Raw genomic sequence first — 20,491 nt, 5'->3', positions numbered from 1 at the left:
TTTTGCCCCATGCATGTATGTGCATCAAGTGTGTACCTGGTGCCCTCAGAGGTCGGAAGGCATCAGATCCCCTGACACTGGAGCTATTGGTGGCTGTGAGCCATCACGCAGGTGCTGGAAATCAAGCCCAGATCCTTTGCAAGAGTAACAGTGCCCTCGGGCTGGAGAGATGGCTCAGTGGTTAAGAGCACTGGCTGCTCTTCCAGAGGTCCTGAGTTCAATTCTCAGCAACCACCTGGTGGCTCACAACCATCTCTAATGGGATCTGATGCCCTCTTCTGGTGTGTGTTTGAAGACAGCTACAGTGTACTCACATAAATAAAATTAATAAATAAATCTTTAAAAAAAGAGACAGAGTTCAAAGCTGGGGCTGGAGAGATGGCTCAGCGGTTAAGAGCACTGGCTGCTTGCTCCTCCAGAGTGTCTGAGATCAGTTCTTAGCAACCACATGGTGGCTCACAACCATCCGTAATGGGATCCAATATGCCCTCTTCTGGTGTGTCTGAAGACAGCTCTTAATCACCGAGCTGTCATTCCAACCCCATTTTCTTTCTTTTTTAAATTACCCTTTTTAAAAAAAATGTATTAGCCACATGGTTTTATTTATGTATTTGCTCCATACGCATTCGCTGTGCTTATCAGAGAACAACTTTCAGGAATAGCTTCTTTCCTTCCATCATTCCTTGGATCCTGAGGCTTGAACGAGGGCTGCAGGCTTGGCAAGTGTGCTTACCTGCTGAGCCATCTTGGCAGCTCTTGGATTTCATGTTACAAATGTCCTGCAGTTTGCTTTGTAGACCAGGCTGGCCTTGAAATCACAGAGATCTGCCTGCCTCTGCCTCCTGAGTGCTGGGATTAAAGATGTTCGCCACCACTGCTTGGCTAATAATACATACCTCTTGCTTTCTAAACTTAAACCTCATGTTAGGACCCTGAAGATGGGCTTGGGGGAGGTGGAACCAGACCTTTTTATTTTTCTTTCTTTATTTCCCTTTTTAAACAATTCTATTCACTGGTCCCTTTTTATTTGTATGACTTGCTAATGTCACACGATTAAGATGGCTTTCTTTGTTTTTTTTTTTTTGCTAGATTAACTAATTAATAATTAATAGTAGCTGATCATGGTGGCACCTATCCGTCCCTTCAAGCTCCTACAGGGTCAGAGACACAGGATTTCAGGTTTAAAGCTCGCCTAACGGGCTGGAGAGATGACTTAGATGTTAAGAGAACTGGCTGCTCTTCCAGAGGTCCTAAGTTCAATTCCCAGCATCCACATGGTGACTCACAGCCCTATGATGTGGATCCAATGCCCTAGTGTACTCATATACATAAAATAAATAAATAAATACATAAAAAATTAAAAAAAAAAAAGCTCACCTAAACCAAACATAATATCCTGTTTCTAAATAAAAAAGATTGGACATGGTGGTGTTCATCTTCAGTGCCAGCACTTGAGAGGAAAAAGCAGGTTCCAGGCCACGGCCTACATAACAAGACGCTGACTCACAAAACTAACAAGAAAATTAAAGTATTGGACTCATGCGTGAGACAAACCTGTGAGAACTATTCTGTCTAGGTTTGTGTCTAGGTTTGTGTCTAGGTTTGTGTCAAGTTGATGAAAACTAACCAACACGGACAGCAGTCATGTTGTCTGAACAGAATCAAAATGATGTTCATTTCTGGGTAAACAACCTTTATTTATAAAGGAAATGTTTCCCATGTCATTATAAACATTAAGCCACATGGTATGAAGGCACTTGGTTGGGGACATGGGGTCCTCACACAGGCCCTAAGCTTCTGGGAAGAATGGGGGCTGCTGAGCAGAATGGGGACTTCTGGGAGAGAGGAGGAAAGGACTCAGAGAGAAATGAAGGGGTGGGTAGCCTCCCTGGCTCAGCTAGGATAGTGCAGTGGCTTGCTGCCAGTAGGAGGCACTTAAAACCAGATCTGACTGGGCACGTGGGTATGTTGGGGGCAGGGTGGGAGATCTTGCCTGCAAGGGTCCCCAGCCCCACCTCACCCCAATGCTTAAGGCAGCTTCCTAATCTTCAGTCTGGGGCCGCCCTCCCTTGAGCCTCTCAGGGAGCAGAGAATTTCCGGTGCCCTCTGGAGAGCAGCGGCGCAGATTAGCTAGCTGGATCGGGCAGGTCCGGGTGGAAGGCGGGCTGGCTTGTACTTTTCTCCTTTACAATCATCCTTCATGCCTACTAGATTTTGCTCCGCTGAGACTTCACTCTAGGGAAGAGCTAAGGAAAGAGAACTATCAGACACCAGGAGCCCAGCAGCACCTATCCTACCCCTAAGAAGGGGGCCACCATCTAACCACCAGCCCCACCTAGGACCAATCAAAACATCAGAACAAGCACCAGCCAGGCAAGAGCAGAAAGATGTGGGGGAACCTATAAGAGGTCATGCCTTGAACTCTCGGCAACCCCCCTGCCTCAGCCTCCAAAGTGCTAGGATAACAGATCAGCTTGGCCCAACCCATTAATAGGGAACTCCCGCCAGGTAGCCTCTGGGCTCACCCCGAAGTAGTTGCGCGGCACATAGCCTTCCTGGCCGTGCAGTGAGGCCCACCACCAATCAGTCTCCTCTGGCCCATCTCTCCGCAGCACAGTGACTGACTCGCCCTCTCGGAAAGACAGCTCATCCCCAAACTCTGCGCTGTAGTCCCAGAGTGCATACACAACGCCATTGTGCATCAGTCCCATGCTTTGTTCCACGTCTGAAAACACAGAAAAAAATATGGTAGTCAGGACCGGGCCCAGGAACGCAGCCACAGGAAGGATGGGGTCAGGTGCCGCCCCTGCTCCAGCACAGAAATGAGACACCGGGAAAGCTGTTTTTGCCTCTGCCAGTGGATAGCAGTGAGATGCTCTCTCTAACATTTGAGGGCTGTTGGTGTGTCAAAATGGGCAACCTACCTTCACTCAATGGCTGGCTATCATCTCCCTCTTTGGGGGCTGGAGGTTGGTTTTTCAAGATAGGGTTTTCCATGTAGCCCTGGCTATTCTGGAACTAGCTCTGGCCTGGAACTCAGACACCCACCTGCCTTTGCCTCCCAAGTGCTGGCATCAAAAGCCGTACACCACTACTACCCAGCCCCTCTTGTTTTTTGTTTTTTGGTTTTTTTTTAATGATTTGCTTATTAGCCAGGTGTGGTGGTGCACAACTTTAATCCCAGACCTCAGAGGCTGAGGCAGGAGGATCTCAAGGTCTACAAAGTGAGTTTCAGGATAGCCAAGGCTACACAGAAAAACCCTGTTTTGGAAAACAAAAACAAACAAACAAAATGGTTTGCTTATTTATATATTTTATGTAGACAGGTGTTTTATTTGCATGAATATCTGCACACCAGAAGAGGGCACTGGATCCCGTGGAACCAGTTATAAATAGCTGTGAGCCACCATGTCCGTGCTGAGAAATGAACTCGGCCTCTAGAAGAGAGCCAGGGCTTTTCACTGCTGAATGATCTCGTTTGGCCCTCATCTCTCTCTTTGAAATACACACACACACACACACACACACACATGCACACACACACATATTTGTAAAGATAGGTAGGGCTTAATGTATATCAGGCTGGCCTCAAACTAGGTACATAGTCAAGGATAGCCCTGAACTTCTGGTCTTTCTGACTCCATCTCTCAGGCTGTGGTATTACAGGGGTGCACCACCACACCCTATTTCTGCAGAACTGGGGATAGAACTCGGGGCCTAAGTCATGCTAAGCAAGCACTCTACTGCTGAGCTATATCTACCCCACGGCCTTTTTTGAAGACAGGTTCTTTATACATAACTCCCACTGGTCTCCGACTCATGAGCCAACCTCAGGAATGGGCCTGCACCTCAGGCCCCATCCCCACCTGTACAGTGTTAAATCCTGCTCCATGACCCCTAATGTCAACGTATGATGCAATGCAATCTGCCTCTCTCTAAGTTCAGCAGAGACTATGGGCAAGCCTCTGATGCAACGTATCTTGGCTGTCCCATTGAGGCAGTTTAGCCTGGGGCCTGGAGAGACCTGACAAGAACTCAGGCATAGCTACAAGTGTTCCAGCCTCTAAGTAGCTTCCCTGCAGACTGGTCATGTGCCATACTACTCTTCCTTTTGTTTGCTTTTGTTCTTGAGTCCGGGTCTCTCTAGGATTACAAGTGTGCAGGGGCTACAGCTGGACAGTTTATTTGGTATATCCCTGCCACCTGTCCCTCAGGCAGAATGCAGGTGAGTTGTACACTCTGAATGACTGGGCTCCCACGTCCCCACCCACCTGCTTGCATCTGCCAGCCCCTACCCCTCACCACCACTTCAGCCTCGCACCTGCCAGGTAGGTGGCACAGTCTGCATAGCCCTCGCGGTAAGGGTCGCACTTTTCGATGGCGGTGGCGCCGTCACTGAGAGTGGTGGCGAAGATGGCCGCACCATGTTGCACCAATGCTGTGCAGATGGCAGTGTCATTGCAGGAAGCGGCACAATGCAGTGGCGTCCTGGTGGCAAGAGGATAAGTGAGAGGGAGGTCCCAGCCAGCAGCACCATCCTACTTCTGAGCCAAGGTCCCACCCGCCTCCCCACAGGTGCACGGTGGGGGCTCACCAGCCGTGGCTGTCAGGGGAGTTGACGTTGGCGCCCGCAGCGATGAGGAAGTCCACGATGGGGTAGTTGGCACCGCAGATGGCATTGTGCAGGGCGGTGATGCCCTCCTCGTTGGGCTGGCTTGGGTCGTTCATCTGGGAACACCAGGGGGAGGAGGATTCAGCCCCGCCTGTCCCCCCGCCCCCACCCACCCAAGTGCTCTCCAAACCTGAGGGAATGGTGGAAGGGACGCCTCACCTCCTTCACCGCCTGCTGTACCACGTCCAACTCTCCAGTCAGCGCTGCATCCAACAGCAGCACCAGTGGATTGAGGCGAGCACGCCGGGCCTTGCGCGGGGACCCCACTTTGCGCAGTACTGAGCGCATCTCCTGGAGGGGGGGGGGGGACGACGACAGGGAGGGGCTTCAGCGACACCAGCCCGCCCACAGCTAGCTCAAAGGAGAAAATAGACCCATGCAACCCGGGGAGGGCTGTCTTGGTCCTTGTGAATTATTGGTCCTTTACAACTATCAGGGAATCCTGTGGCTTTGGAATCTTGAGCCCTGAGATCTTAGAGGAAGCTAGGAAGCCATGGACCGGGTGCTCTTAACAGCAATTATTTCTGTAAGCCAGGCATGGTAGTCCATGTCCACAATCTCAGCACTTGGGCAGTTGAAGCAGGAGGGTTGCATTGTGTTTAAGGACAGCTTGGGCTACAGCAGTGGTTCTCAACCTGTGGGGGTCAAATGACCCTTTTACAGCGTTCTCCTAAGACCATCGGAAAACACAGATATTTACATTACGATTCATAACCGTAGCAAAATTACAGTTATGAAGTAGCAACGAAAATAATTTTATGGTTGGGGGTTCACCACAACATGAAGAACTTGTGTAAAGGGTTGAAGCGTTAGGAAGGGTGAGAACCGCTGAGCTAAACAAAACAAAGAAAGAGACAAGCAAGAATCCACAAAGCCACTGCGGTGATTAATTTTGACGGACAACTTAACGGAATTCAGAATCCACCTGAGGTTTAGATCACTGGCTGCTCTTGCCAAGGACCCAAGTTCAAGTCCCGGCACTCTCATGGTAGCTCACAACCATCTGTAACTCCAGTTTAATGGGATCTGGAGTCCCCTTCTGGCCTCAGAGGGCGCTGCACACATGTTGTGCACAGACATACATACAAACAAAACATCCACACACATAAAAATGAATAAATTTAAAAAATAAAACAAAACAGCCAGGCGGTGATGATGCACGCCTTTAATCCCAGCACTCAGTAGGCAGAGATAGATCTCTGTGAGTTTGAGGCCAGCCTGGTCTACAGAGTGAGATCCAGGACAGCCAGGGCTACACAGAGAAAAACCAAACCAAACCAACAAAAAAATGTAGAATAATCTTGTAAAGAAACCTCTGGCCAGCCAGCGGTGCAAGGGAGTGAGGGAGTGACGCCATGGGCCAGGGTCTCAGACTGAATACAAAGAAGAACGAAGGCAGGCATCAGCAGTTATCTCTGTCTGCTTCTTGGCTGTGGATGCAGTGTAAGAAGCTGCCTCCTGTTCCTGCCGTGATGGCGTGTACCCTCAGTCTGAGTCCAAAAATGCCTTTCCCTGAGTTGATATGTCGACTCCATAAAAGATGGAACAAATAAAACAACAATAAACAGGCAGCTACTGGTATTCTTATGTTCACTTTACAGACAAGAAAACTGAGGCTGAAAACAGAGTAGCTAAATGCCTGGCCCTAGGATGCGCAGCTGAAAAAGTGGCATGGGGCCAGGGTAAAAACTCTGTATGTGTACATGATCAGAGTTTTGAGAACTGAGATTCTCTCTTCACAAGAAGACAGAGTAGGTGCCCAGAAAAAGTAGGTATCAGAGACTGTCTGGTCTCTAGGTAAATCCAGTGTCATACCAAAATCCCACACTAATTGCAGTGTAAAATTGAGATTCATGAAGGAATGCTGGGATAAGGCACAGGCAGAGGAAACCAAGGTGCCCGGTCCCTCTGGTCCGTCTCTCTTTCCCTGAGCCCAGCCCTATCTACACAAAAGACTACATTTCCCAGGCTCCTTTGTAGCATAGCTGGTGCCATCTTGGTATTGAAGCCCCACAGATCTCAATATTGGTTAGCCTGGGGTCAGGGTCTAGGTGCAACAGTAGATCTCATTTAAATCACTATCTGGCAGAGGCTTTTTTTGTTACAGCAACTGTATCAGAGAAGAGCATACACTCCAGGCTCCTCCTATGACTTACCATGCTCTGAGGCTGCTCTGGAGGGCTGCTCTGGGGTGGGGCTGGGGGTGGGATAGGAGCTGGTGGGGCGGGAGCAGGGGGCCCTGCCCTGGCTTCAGATCCCTCTGTAATTGTGGACAGCTCCGGCTCAGGCCCTCCAGGCCCTGGGCCGCCGTGCCGATGGAAGAGTCTATTGATGATCTGTTGGTATTGTTTCTTGTGGGTGGGAGGCAGCGCCACTGCAGGGCTCTGCTCCATGGAGCCTCTGCGTTTGAGGGGTCGAGGAATCTCTGCCAGCACTCGGGCCACCTCCTCCAGCTCGGGTACAGTCTGTGCTTCCGGTGGCAGCGCTGGCTGCAGCCTGGTAGGGCTGAGGGGCCGCGTGACCGTGCCTTCATCTGCATCCCCGGCCTCCTCCACAGGAGCCAGTAGCACCTCCAGCTCGGGCTCGGGCTCCAGCTCGGCAGGGGATTTGAGGAGGCCTGGCAGGAGGAGAACCCCATTAGAGGGAGGGTAGCCAGGAGCTTCCAAAAAAACTACAGCTTCTGGAAAGCAACCAGCTTCAGGGCTCTGTGACCTCAGAGTGGCTACTAGACTACTCTGGGATGTGCATAATGTCTTGATCTTAGCATTTATATGACAGATGTATTTATTTCTAGCATAATATATTAAATGTTTATTTGTTTACAGTACTGGGCATTGAACCCAGGGCACGCGCTAGACATTCCACCTACTGACTACATTCCCAGCCCTACATGCTTGTCCATTACCCTTCTATATTGTGTAGAAACAGGTGATTAGCTCTATATTACTGGCAGGAATCTGAGGACCAGAGAGGGAAAGTCACTTGCCCAAAGTCACACAGCTGCTTGACTCTGGAATCTGCACTCCTACCAACAATAAACTTGGTTTTCTAGGATCTGAAGGACTTTAGCTCTAACATCACACGCAGAAAACGCCCGAGTAGAAGCCTGGTGTTCAGAGATCTATCCGTCTGTTACATCCCCTCCCTCCACTGCAGAGCCTCAGAAGCAGGTAAATATTAACTGGTATTTATGCCCACCTCTGGCACAATCCTACAGGTAGACATTATTCCCTTCTTTTCATGGGTAGGAAAAAGGGCTGAGAGAGGTTGGGGAATTTACCCCGATTTGCTGTTTGTTTGTTTGTTTGTTTGTTTGTTTTTCAAGACAGGGTTTCTCTGTGTAGCCCTGGCTGTCCTGGAATTCACTTTGTAGACCAGGCTGGCCTGAACTCAGAAATCCGCCTGCCTCTGCCTCCCAACACTGGGACTAAAGGCCTGTGCCACCACCAGCAGGATCTGCCCTGACTAATATCACAGGCCAGTAGTCTGCAGCAGCTGAAGCTCCATGCTTCACTTCTCCAATTCGGCACTAAAGACCCCGTCAGCTGGGACGTAATGGCCAAGCTATGCTTACTGGGCATTAGGGCCTAATTTTCAAGACTTGATATGGTTTTAGTACCATGTCCCAATAGATGGGATTTTTATCATGATTCAGCTTTTACACTCAGGGAAAGCTAGGCCCAGAGAGGTTAAAGCACCTGCCTAAGGCCACACAGCACATAACTCTATAACCCTGGCTCCTGTGTACATTCATTCCCATGTTTATCTGGCCCAGCCCTCTGCAGGGATGATTTGTGGAGTCAGGCTTGGCTGTCATGGCTCCCTAGCTACTCTGGTCCCTGTCATTTGGCCACCCTTTACCCAACCTTCTGGGGCGCCCCTCAGCTGACTCACCTTCATTCATGGGAGACCAAGTCTGTTGAGGTGCTGGAGTCTGAGGCTGGGCCTGGGACTGGGGCTGCATCTGAGGTTGGGGTTGGGGTTGGGGTTGCATCTGTGGCTGAGGGGGTGGCTGGGGAGGCAGCTTAGGTGGGGGTGCTCGGGAGAAGATGGGGGATCCCGGGAGCACAGCCCTGCCGGCTCCATGTTCCCAGAAAGCATTCTGGAGTTTAAAGATCATACTGAGGGGGATGGGGCGCTGGCGTGGGGTGCTGCGGGGCTGTGGGCTAGAGGGGGGCATGGGGATGCGGCTGACGGGCTGCCAGCTGCGGGGCAAAGTGCCTGAGGGCCCTGCAGAGCCCAAAGAGCGGCGGTAGCTGCCAACGTCAGAACGCCTGTCACTGGCCAGAGGAGACACCTTGTAATTGCGTGGCAGAGTGGCGCTGGTGAGGTGGTCCTGGGTGGGAGGGAGAACGGGAAGGGAAAAGAAGGTGAGAGAAGCGGACAAAGACAGGTAAGGACAAGAGGGTGAGGGGGAAAGAAAGGATGTGTGTGTGGTGGCCCATGCCAGTAATCCTGGCAGGAGAGGCTGAGGCAGGAGGATTGACTTGACTGTTGGCCATTTCGCACTACAGGAAAACAAAACAAAACACCAACCCACACACACAAAAAGGAAGAGTATCCACACCTTGAGGCTCCACTCAGAAGGCTGAGGTAGGATTCAAACCAGTTTAAGAAACTTAAGCAAAAGTTTGCTGAGATAGCTTAGTAGTAGAGCCCCTGCCTAGAATCCCCCAGTGAGGGGCTGGGGTGTGGCTCAGTGGTAGAGCCCATGCCTAGCCTCCCCCAACTTAGGAGTTTCCACTCAGCTATAGTGAGCCTTGCCCTAGATTCAATCCTCAGCCTCCCGCCACGAAGAAGAGTGTGCTAAAAGGTACACACACGCACACACAGTGTATGCAGACCCTCCACCTTTCCCCTGGTGCTGCCCACCGGCCCCTCACCTTGCCACTGGCCCCCAGCCCATCCAGGCTGCTCTCTCTCCAGGGTAAGAGCTGCAGGCCCGGAGAGGCAGGCCGTGTGAAGACATCCAGCCCTGCAAAACACGGCCATGGATCGTTCAGATGGACTCCAGACTCCTGTCCTCCAGGTCCCCTCACCTTCTGTCACTTACGTTCGTAGCTTGCTGTCTGTGAAGACTTTTTCTCGTAGGCTACATCCAAGTCAGACTCGTTCCAGGCCTTCGGGGGCCTCCGGCGCAGCGTCGAGTCATCTGGTGAAAGGGGTCCATGAATGAGGGTGTAAGAAAAGACTAGACCGACTGAACCAGCCTCCCAAAGAGAGGGTCCCCAGGCACCTTGTGCACGAAGCGGCGGGGTGAAGGCACTGCCACCCGCGCCCAGCAGAGGGCTCCCGAACGTGCCCGCTGTGTCGTAGGCTGCAGCAGGCGGACGTGGGGAAGGTCCTCGCTCCGGGAAGAAGGCCTGGGGCCCCTCAGCTAGAGGGCTGCCCCGGGGGGACCCTGCGCGGCCCAGATAGTCAAAGGGGGTCGAGGGACCAGGCTGCCGCACCGGGCCAATCCCCGGCCTCGGGGACGGTGCCCGACCATGGGGGCTGCCCGCTCCATCGAAGGCGCGGGGTCTGGGCGATGGCGCCCGATCTAGGCTGCTGTAGGTGTCAGGCTGCAGGTAGATAGGGGTGCGCGGTGAAGACGGACGGCCCTTGGGAGACAGAGGGCTGTAAGGGTGCAGGGACGGGGCACTCTCCGAGCGTCCAAAACGGGCCTCTATGCCATCGGTGGCTATCTTCTGAGGTGACCCTCTGCTGCCAAAATGCTCGGGGACCGGGCTGGTGCTGTACCGGGCCATCTGTGGGAAGCCGGCAAGAGTCAGATGAGACAATCGTAGGGTCAGTGAAGGTCAGAGACATCGGATCACCCTGATGACTTGCAGGTGCGGAGCCTGGGCGTGATGCCCGCTACTTGTTAGTGATTCTTTTATATGACGCAAAAAACAGCTTTGTGGGGCTGGAGAGATGGCTCAGCAGTGAAGAGCACTGGCTGCTTGTTCTTCCAGAGGTCCTGAGTTCAATTCCCAGTACCCACATGGTGGCTCACATAATCTATAATGGGATCCTATGTTCTCCTCTGGCATGATGCAGATAGAGCGAGTGCTCATATAAAATAAACCTTTTAAAAAGGCTCTCATATGAGCTTTCACTTTTTTACACTTAATTTTAGTTTGGCATGGGGGTGGCAGAGGCAGGTATAGCTCTGAGTTTGGGGCCAGCCTGGTCTACAGCATGAGTTCTAGGACAGCCTGGGCTATAAACTAAGACCAGGTTTAAACAAACAAACAAACAAATAACTAACTTTTGAGATCGCGTCTCACAAAGCGCAGGCTAGCCTGAAGGTCTCCATGAAGTGAATGTGGCCATGAATTCCTTATCCTCCTGCCTCTATGGCTCCAGTATAACGTGTACACTACAAGCCCTGTGCTTATATGGTACAAGGGATAGAACATAGACCTACATCCATGCCAGGCAAACATTCCACCAACTTAACCAGTCTCTCCTGTAGCCTGCCTAGCCTTGAACTCACTATGAAGTAGAGAAGTTGGCACTAAATTCATCCTCCTGTCTCAGTTTCCCTAGGGCAGGGATTACCAGCCTGGTCTCCATACCTCACTATCTCTTTGTTCTAGATGGCCTTGCATACCCTTCACCCTGCACCACCTTAGAAATTCAGGCCTCCCCTGGCATGGAGAGAAGCTGGTTTGGGGTCAGTGGGAACACCAGGCTTACCCTAGAGGGGACTCCAGCCTGAGCGCCAGGAGGAGCTGGCGAGTCTGACCACAACGACTCTAACTGCTTGGTTAATTCGTCCACTTTGGCGGCAGCGGTGTCCAGCTCCATCTGTTTCAGATCCATGTGCTTCATGGCCAGTGCTGGGTGGGTAGATGGGAGAGAAGGTCAAGACCTTGCCCCCTCCACCCGCTCCCCTTTACCAGGTCCTGCCCATCCACCCTGCTGCCAGCTCACACTGGAAGTTCAGGTCCAGAAGGTCCCTCGCATGCTGGAATGCTTCGCTGTCCATGGTGCCGGCCGGAGCAGGGTGCCTGTCTGGAGTGAGAACGCGCTTAGACCCTTCAGGCCACGCCCCTCCAGGCCCCTCCCCAGGGAAGGCGGGGACCTCAACAGTCATTAGGGTTCGGAAATGTCAGTTCCTTCAAAACGGCCCAAAACGGCTGTCCAGAAGCTTGCCTAGAATTCTGAACCCGTCCGAGAAAAGTTCGGGACAAAGAATTCATCCATCACTTATATGCTATTGAACGGAGGCTAAAATAATTAACTTACTTTAATGAATGTCTACTAGGGACCAAGGAACAGCACCAGATATTTGTTGTTGATTTTTGTTGTTATTTTGTTTATTGCTGTAATAAGGACTAAATACTGTGCCATATACATGTTTAGGCAGGGGCTCTCCCACTGAGCCACACCCCCAGCCCCTCACTGGGGGATTCTAGGCAGGGGCTCTACCACTGAGCCACACCCCCAGCCCCTCACTGGGGGATTTTAGGCAGGGCTCTAGCCCTGAGCTATGCCTACAGCCCTCTTTTTACTATCCATACTAAGAAAGGGTCTTTTTATGTATCCCAGTATAGACTGGAAAACTTTATGTAGCCTAAAACTATTTAGGCCTCAAACTCACAATCCTTGGCCTGCCTTGGCCTCCAGGACTCTTGGATTACAGGCCTGTGTCAGCATTTTAAGACTGTTGTTGGTTTTTGTCCTGTTTACTTTTACATTTATTTAACTTACTTTATATGTATAAGCATCTGCCTGTCTGTGTGCTTGGTCCCCATCATGGTCAGAACAGGGCATCTGATCCCCTAGAGCTCTAGTTACAAACAGTTGTAAGCCACCATGTGAGTGCTGGGAGCTGAACTGGGTCCTCTTCAAGAGCAAGTGCTCTTAACCTCTCGTCCGTTCCTCCACCATACGGTTGTTGCTTTTGTTGTTTGGGACAGGGTCTCATGTAGCACAGAAAGGTTTAAAGCTTTTGTGTCGTTTAGGATGACCCCGAACTTCTGATCCTCCTGCTCATACCTCCTGAGTACCGAGATCATAGGCTTGGAGCACCACGTGGTCCATATGATGCACACATGCCACACCCCCAGCTCCTCCTCCACTTCTAAACATCAAGTTATGGGCTAGGCAAGCGTGGCTCACCTATATATAATCTTAGAACTCACTTAGAACTTTCGTGAGAAGCAGTTGTGGAAGAATTTCTAGTCTCAGACCAGTCTGTACTACTGGACAAGAATGTATTCAGTCTAGCCTGGGCTACAGAGTGAGCCTTGTCATTTGTTGTTGTTGTTGATTAATGTTCTGCCTGCATATAAGTCTGCATGAAGGAGTCAGAAGCTGCCATGTGGGTGCTGGGAATCGAACCCAGATCCTCTAGAAAAGTAGATGGCTCTTGACCACTGAGCCATCTCTCCAGCCTGAGCCCTGCCAACAACAAAAATCCCCTAACCAGTTGTGGCGTCACATGCCAGGAGAATATGGTGAAGCTATGGAGGGAGGAGGATCAACAACTGAGAAGCTAACCTGGGTTAAAGGCTTTAGAAGAGCTGGCTCAGCTGGGTTTTCTGAGCAAGAGTGAGGCACTGAGCTCAGCTCTTAGCATCCCATTGAAACTCTGGGAGTGCAGGTGCAGGCTGGGAATGCCAGCTCTGGGGAGGTAGAGACAGGTGACAGGCCATGACTGTTCAGCTACACATGCCAAAACTTTTCACACACACACACACACACACACAGAGAGAGAGAGAGAGAGAGAGAGAGAGAGAGAGAGAGAGAGAGAGAGAGAGATTTTGAGATTTTCTGTCTCAAAATGAAGGTGTCTGGGGAGATGGCTCAGAGGTCAAGAAATCCATTTCTCAGCACCCACATGGGAGTGCACGGCCATTTGTAACTCTTGTTCCAGAGTGTGTAACACCTTCTGGCTTCCACAGACACCAGGCACACACATGGTGTATAGACATACATGCAGGTAAAACACACATATGCATATTACAAAAGAAATAAAACTTAAAACACAACCACACACAAGGCAGATAGTGATGGGGATATGTGACAATGATCTCTGGCCTCCATGTGCAAGGACACACTGACATACAACACACATCAACATACACAATACACACAACATACACAACACACACAGAGGCACACACATGCTCCACACACAGGTATACACACACACACACAAAACCAGTAAGCAAGAAAATACATTTCAGAGTGCTTGAAGCCAGGTGCCTCTCTCCAATCCCAGCACTTGGGAAATATGGATAAGAAAACCTTGAGTTAAGACTCATCTGTGGGGCTGGGGAGATGGCTCAGTGGTTAAGAGCACTGACTGCTCTTCCAGAGGTCCTGAGTTCAATTCCCAGCAACCACAAGGTGGCTCACAACCCTCTGTAATGGAGTCCCATGCCCTCTTCTGGTGTGTCTGAAGATAGCTACAGTGTATTCACATACATTAAATAAATAAATAAATCTTTAAAAAAAAAAAAGAGTTATTTACTTTATTTATCTGAGTACATCTGGTCTATAGAGTGAGTTCCAGGACAGCCAGAGCTACACAGAGAGACCCTGACTCAAAACAAAACTTTAAAAAAAAAAAAAAGAGCTGAGCATGATAGTATATGTCTTTACTCTCAACAATAGGTTATCTATGAGTTCTAGGCTATCATGGTCTACATAGTAAGACCCTGTCTCAAAATACAATTAAAAAAATAAGAAACCTGTATTCAAATTCAACGTACAAGAAGTCCTTCAGACTAGATTTCACACCAGGTTCTAAGCTGTCATTCTGCAATGTTTCATTTAAACTTGGAGGGTTTCTCTCCAAGTCACTGTCTACACTGACCCATTGTTAAGAGGAAGAACAGGGAGGTGGCCAGGCCCAGGGCCAGGGAGGCAACTGTAGTCACCAGCCAGTAGGACAAAGGGGAACCGGTCACACGAGCTATCTCTATCCCATTGGCAGCCACCACGCCCACCAGCCCTGTCACCTTTTAGCTTTGGGCACTAAAGGTGTAGGCAGTGGGGCCAGTTGGGACATGTTGACACCAGTCTCTGTCTGGAAAGCCACGAGGAACAGAACCTGTTGGGGCTGGTGGCTCATCTGAGCATGTGTCACCTTGAATCCTCTCCACCCTTAGGGCCTGAGACTCCCTGACTCCTCCTTCAATTCTCACAAGGCAGGAAGACATAAACTAGGTATTCTGAAGGTCCCTTCTGATCTCAAAGAGAACTCCATTCTGAAATCTGATGTTGTATTTGGTCTTATTGCATAGCCCAGTCCATCCAGGAACTTTACTAATGGCTTCTCCTGCCTCTCTGTGGCTGAGGCTACAGACATACATCGCTTCACCTGGTAGGATATCTGAGATGGTAAAATTCTAAAACAACAAACCCAAAAGCATAAGTGTCTACTGAGAGAAACTTCTTAACTGAAAATGGAGATCTAGCTCAGTGACGGCGCCCATGCCTAGAATCCCCCAGTGAGGGGCTGGGGGCGTGGCTCAGTGGTAGAGCCCCTGCCTAGAATCCCCCAGTGAGGGGCTGGGGGCGTGGCTCAGTGGTAGAGCCTCTGCCTATCATTAGTCAGTCCCTAGGTTCAATCTCTAGTAGAAAAATAGGATCCAAGTCCCAGATCTCATCTCTTTGACATTCTAAATCTCTTTCATTTGTTTTGCCCATAATTTCTGGTTTTTCTTTCTATCTCGGAATCGCATGTTCCTGGAGTCTACCACAAGCCAGCAATCCGAGGTGGAGAGTTAAATTCTGGACGCCCCCTAACAAGAGTATCTCAGTTGCCTAACTTGTAAAATGAAGAGAAATAGGTTACCTCACTGGACAGTGCAAAGATGGCACAAGAGGATTCCGGGGCTGTGAGAATCCAGGCTTCACAAATAGAGCATCCATTATAGCCCACTTATGTGAGAGACTGACATAAAATAAGGGTGAATTCCAGGTCTGTCGGTGCAGCGGCGTACATTGAAGGGGCCAGCTTAGGCAACTCTATCTCAAAATGCAAGTGTTTTTAAAAGGCCTGAGCATGGTGGCACATGCCTGTAATCCCAGTTTTCAAAGGCAGATGTCTGAAGACAGCCCCAGGGTTGATTACATCATATGCTCGGGGCCAGCCAGACCTACACAGAAAGACCTGATCCCTCTCCTGAAGCGATGTCTCCGCTGTTTAGAGTGTGGAGGACCAGAGTTTGGTTCCCAGCATCCATATCGAGTGGCTGGCTCACTGACCAGCTGAAGCCTCTGTAGACACCGGTACCCACGTGCGCACAGACAAGAGCTAAGAAACAGCTCAGCAGCTAAAAGCCCTTGTTCTTCCCAGCATATGACGGGAAGAGGATCTTTTGGCGACTGTGCCATTATCAAATAGGTAAGCCTCTTCTTCAGTTTCAGAGAGCCCTGCTCTTCCCGAGGCTAATGTGGGTGTTAGAAACGCCTTGACCGCCAGGGGACGCGCGCTCCCCGCGGGCTGGACAGCTGAGCTCAGGGCCTGGGAATGCTAGGCGGGCCCGGGCAGGTGCACAGCTCCGGGAGCAGGGGAGCGCAGCGGGCCGCGAGGGCGTGGCAGAGTCTCTGTTCCCAGGCTTCTTTCTGTCCCTGCCCTCCACCCTCAGGTCTTCTTCCTTGGGCCTCCTCCAACTCTAGCTCTCCCTTCATCTGGCTGCCATCTGTGCTCCACCCTTGGTCTCCTCGTCCGGCCTCCTCTGCCCTCCAGCCCGGTTCCCAGAGGTGAAGGATCCCGTTTGGGCTTCCTGGAGGAGTCAGTGGGATCCAGGTCAGGGTGTTGAGATGGGCTGGGAACACCCAGAGTGCAATCCTTTGCTCCAGCCGGGTCAGACTTGATTTTTAAGTCGGTGGAATGCATGCACATGGGACTTCTCCTAGCTAAGCTTTGAGCTAGCTCCTGGCGTAGCTTCTCAGTCCCTGTTTCCTTCCATGTGCCGTCGGGGGGGATTAAGGCCTTCACCTAGATGAGGTGTGGGCATTGGAGGACCTAAAATATGCAGTACTTACAACAGTGCAATTTAAGGACCGAATGTCAAGCATCCTGGACTGTTAACTCTACCAACCCTCCTCCAAGGTTCTTCAGGGCGACACACATGAGTGTCTGCAATCCCAGCACATGGGACACTGAGGCAGTAGGGTCTCTAGTTCGAAGCCACCCTGGGCTACATAAGTGACACTGCCTTAGAAGAACAAGAGCTGAATTTTAGCTCCCAGCAGTTCAGTGCTTGTGTAGCTAGCAAAAGGCCTGAGTTCAGTCCCTGAGGCCTGGGGTATTGATCGATCGATCGATCGATCGATCACACGCGGGCAGGTTCAGAGGGAGGGATGAAAACCCAGTGTATAATTTTTTTGTGAGAGTTCTTGGTCGGTTGGTTTATATCTCCCTGGCTTGTCTGGAACTCCCTCCTGAGTGCTGGGATTAAAGGCATGGGCTACTGCCACCACTGAGCTTATCTTGTCTCTCTCTCTCTCTCTCACTCTCTTTCTCTCTCTCTCTGCTATACTTAAACTCTCATTCCACCTGCCTCCACCTTCCCAGTGCTATGTACCCTAACAGTCTTTTTTATGCAGTGTTGGAGATTGAACCTGGGCTTCCTGCACGCTAGGTGAGCACTCTACTGGCTGAGCCACACATCAACCCCTTCCTTCTGCGCTTCTAAGAGCTGTGCGTTCTGTTGCCAGTGGTCTCAACCGCCTGAGCCTCTAGACCACAGGACCCTAATTCTCCCACCAGAGAGCAACAGTGACTATCCCCAGGAATGTAGGGCTACGGCAGGATGAGAGGCCCTGGAAGGTTCCAGACAGAAACTGGAAAGTTCCCAGGACCAGCCTCAGTTTCCCCATTGCTAGGGAGGCATCCTCTCGGGGGTCAACGAACTCCACTGAAGGTGGAACTCGCTGTTTCTACCTTTGGGTGATTGCCAAATGCCTGTGTGGACAGAGAGACCCATCCTGACCTGAGCCTGGCAGGACACACACAGCCTGTGCTGGCAGCTGTGGCTATTGTTCCTTAGCTTCATTTCAGGCTGTCACTCCAGCCCAGGCATTCGCAAACACCCTCCCTCTTCAGACCCTTCTCCCCCACCAGCTTCGTAATCCCCCTACATAAGGGCTCAGAGGTGGAGAGACAGTGGGAGGTGCGTGCCTGCCCCTGCCCTCTCCCTGGCTCAAGGACAGACAGACACCTCCAGAATTAGCCTCCCTCCCTCCCTTATCTCCCATAATACCTCAGGTCAGACAGATGGAAGTGGAGGCAACATGCCTCACCTCTGGGTCACAAGGAGCCCCACCCCAGGAGGAAGAAGGTTAATTAGAAAAGCTGGTGGCAGTGAAGGAATTCCTTCCACACACAGACAGCTGTCACAAGAGCGAAGGAGACGTCCAATTCAACTGCCTGTATGGCCCGCCAGCCTGTTTACCACTTCCATTCTCTGTAACGCATAACGCAGCAGTACACGGCCACAGAAGCCTACCAGATCCAGCCCTGCAGTCCTGTTATTCTGCCCTGGGCTCTAGAATGACTTTACCAAACACCACCTATTTCCCATCCCGTGGGGGCAATAAGAGGTCTGACTCCCGCTTCCGCTAGGGGGCGCTCCTGGGCGAATGTGACTCCTCTGGTTAGGCAGGTCTGACGCCCCAGCTAATGACATGTTGGGGTTCGCTCAGCGGCACAGAAGAGGTTGGAGAGCTGCCCCGGCTTCTCACTCCCTGCCCCCATCCCAAAACCAGAAGGTGGGGTGTAGCGCACACAGCCTCCTGAGAAACCCACGCCCCTCGTGCTTGTCCCACTCTTTTCGAAGACCAGGATCCACTAGTCCAGTGCCACTAATTTTACTCAAACACCTAGTGGTTCGGTGCTGAAGGCAGCTGGAGGGTGACCGGGCGCCGGACCATTCTAGAACGTCCTGATCTCCCACATCTGCCCCAAATACAGAGACCCGGGACCTCAACAGCACCCTAAGACACTTCCAAGGGTCCCCAATTAAAGTATTCAAAAAATTCCAGCTCCAATAACTCCCCAGGACCAAGGGCTCCGAGCACCACTAAGAGCAGATGTCCAAACCCCCTATCCATCTGCCCAGTAAAGTCGGCACCCCAGTTCCTTCTTTCCAGGGATCCAGGCGTGAGCTCCCCACACTATTCCCCTGGACTTAAGGTCCGAGTTTCCAATAAGTCTTCCCAGGAACGCGGTATCCGGTTCTGGGGTGGCTGGACCCTGGGTGGGGGTGGAACTCACGCGTCGGGGCAGATCCTGGCACCGGGGGGCTTTTCCTCGGGCTCCGGCTCCGGCTCCAGCGGCGGGGAGCGGAGGACGGGGCGGGGCAGTCGCCTGGGAACAGGTTAGACGACGTGACTCTGACTGGAGGGAGGCGTGTCCCTCGGAGGAGGGGGAACTGCGGTTGCCTGGAGCACCTTGGGATTTGTAGTCCCGAATGGGCGAGGCGCCGCCAGGGACACTTCCATTTGGAGTCAGACGCGATCCATTTGACAGTCAGCCAGAGCTAGGTCCAGAAGATCATGGACGTCCTGGACGGCGAAATGCACAAGAATTTAGACCCTCACCTCACTATGGGTACAAGGGAAGAACCCCTGAGCCCTTTCCCACTCCTCCAGGCTCAGTGTCCCCTTGCCTGAGTGAAGATTTGGACACTTAAGGAGGAGATGGGAGGCGCGGAGAAATTCACACGACCAATACTATGGCGAGAAAAGGACCCACCTTAATCAGGACTCCAAGCCCCGGGTTATCTGTCTAAATAAAACAAAAAATAAAAATAAGGGGCCTCTAATCCTAGTACTTAAGAAGCAGAGACAGGCGCACCTCTGAAAGTTCAAGGCCATCCTGATCTACACAGCGAATTCCGAGCCAGCCTGGACTACATAAAGAGACCCTGTCTCAAAAAAACAAAACAAAACATCACAGCATTGGCGATTTACTGGCGTGCCTAGCAACAAGCTGAACTACAATCCCCAGCAGACTCCTGACCGACGTCCATCGCCAGCCACCTTCGAGTTATCTGGGAATTGGAGTTTTGAAGCCCACAAAGGGCGAGCCCCAGAGTTTCTCGCCCACGCGCGAGGGTGGACACATAGTCTGGAGATTCCTGGCGGAGGGAACACTCCTTCGTAGCCTTGGTGACCTCTGTTCTCAAAAGCCTCAGAAGAAGGGGGGAGCATCCCAATGCTGGAGGAGTCTCCAAAATCTCCGCAGAAGGGGCGGGCAGCGACGCTGACACACCGGCCAGGAATGCAGTCGAGTCTCCCTGTCTCGCCACCGTCCCGCGGCTCCACCCGCCACCCCATGCGCTGCAGTCCTGCTGGGAGGGGGCGTGGGCACGTCCCCCAAATCCCACGTGCACGCGCCGCTGTTTACTTGGGCCGCGGAGCAGACAGGGACCGACCAGCTGCACCTCTACCTGCCTCGGAACCGTGAGGAATACTTCCCATTCCGGACACTAAGTCCACGAGGACATCTACAAGTCTTCCCTGACACTAACCCTCACCCCGTTTCAAGCCAGGCTCTGGGGCTCTGGGGTCCGAGGCTCCTCCCATGACTCTGCAGACTCCTCCCCCTCAGTTTCCCGCTTCCCCTAGACTTCAGAAGCTCCGCCTCTGATTGCTATTAAAATGCTCCGTTCGTACACTTTTCTCTATTTTCCGACCTGGTTCAGTTAAATCTTCCACGTTCGCTGCACCAGGGACTTCCGAAGATACACTCTAGCTTTAAAAGTACAATCGTGACAACCAGAATTCTTACCTAGCTTTTGCAAGAATGCTGCAAATAGATCTTCTGTCTCTTTAAAAGCCGTGGCCTAGGCGAGTCACTGCCCCTTT

General features: G+C 51.6%; 1 protein-coding gene across 7 annotated transcripts; it reads right to left on the bottom strand.

Moving 5' to 3' along the window:
- Positions 1-1,672: 1,672 nt before the first annotated feature.
- Ppp1r13l (protein phosphatase 1, regulatory subunit 13 like) lies at positions 1,673-20,489 on the bottom strand. 7 transcript variants are annotated; one of them, XM_006540128.3, is made up of 15 exons: positions 20,415-20,438; positions 19,377-19,409; positions 18,897-19,186; positions 11,591-11,671; positions 11,354-11,496; positions 9,909-10,419; positions 9,726-9,824; positions 9,556-9,647; positions 8,567-9,008; positions 6,829-7,289; positions 4,832-4,963; positions 4,595-4,728; positions 4,322-4,488; positions 2,526-2,725; positions 1,677-2,246 (listed from the first exon to the last, which is right to left on the bottom strand). In XM_006540128.3, exons 4-15 carry the CDS (start codon positions 11,643-11,645, stop codon positions 2,208-2,210), a joined length of 2,475 nt encoding a protein of 824 aa, XP_006540191.1. In that variant the 5' UTR covers positions 11,646-11,671; positions 18,897-19,186; positions 19,377-19,409; positions 20,415-20,438; the 3' UTR covers positions 1,677-2,207. The 7 variants fall into 7 exon arrangements, with proteins under 7 accessions (XP_006540189.1, XP_006540191.1, XP_006540192.1 ...); XM_006540126.2 differs by lacking the exon at positions 19,377-19,409 and having other exon boundaries at positions 1,673-2,246; positions 20,415-20,489; XM_006540129.2 differs by lacking the exon at positions 19,377-19,409 and having other exon boundaries at positions 11,591-11,667; positions 20,415-20,489.
- Positions 20,490-20,491: the final 2 nt, after the last annotated feature.

This window comes from Mus musculus, chromosome 7, assembly GCF_000001635.26.
Source record: "Mus musculus strain C57BL/6J chromosome 7, GRCm38.p6 C57BL/6J".
Classification (NCBI taxonomy): Eukaryota; Metazoa; Chordata; class Mammalia; order Rodentia; family Muridae; genus Mus; species Mus musculus.
Note: the sequence above shows the minus strand (reverse complement) of the source record. Positions and strands in the feature narration are given on the sequence as shown.

Excerpts from the sequence above, each read along its gene's own strand:
- Ppp1r13l (XM_006540126.2), bottom strand. The coding sequence starts at position 11,645 with ATGGACAGCGAAGCATTCCAGCATGCGAGGGACCTTCTGGACCTGAAC. Across the intron at positions 9,825-9,908 it reads CCCGCCGCTTCGTGCACAAG|ATGACTCGACGCTGCGCCGG; the intron begins GTGCCTGGGGAC and ends CCCTTTCACCAG. Across the intron at positions 2,247-2,525 it reads TGCCGCGCAACTACTTCGGG|CTCTTCCCTAGAGTGAAGTC; the intron begins GTGAGCCCAGAG and ends CTCTTTCCTTAG.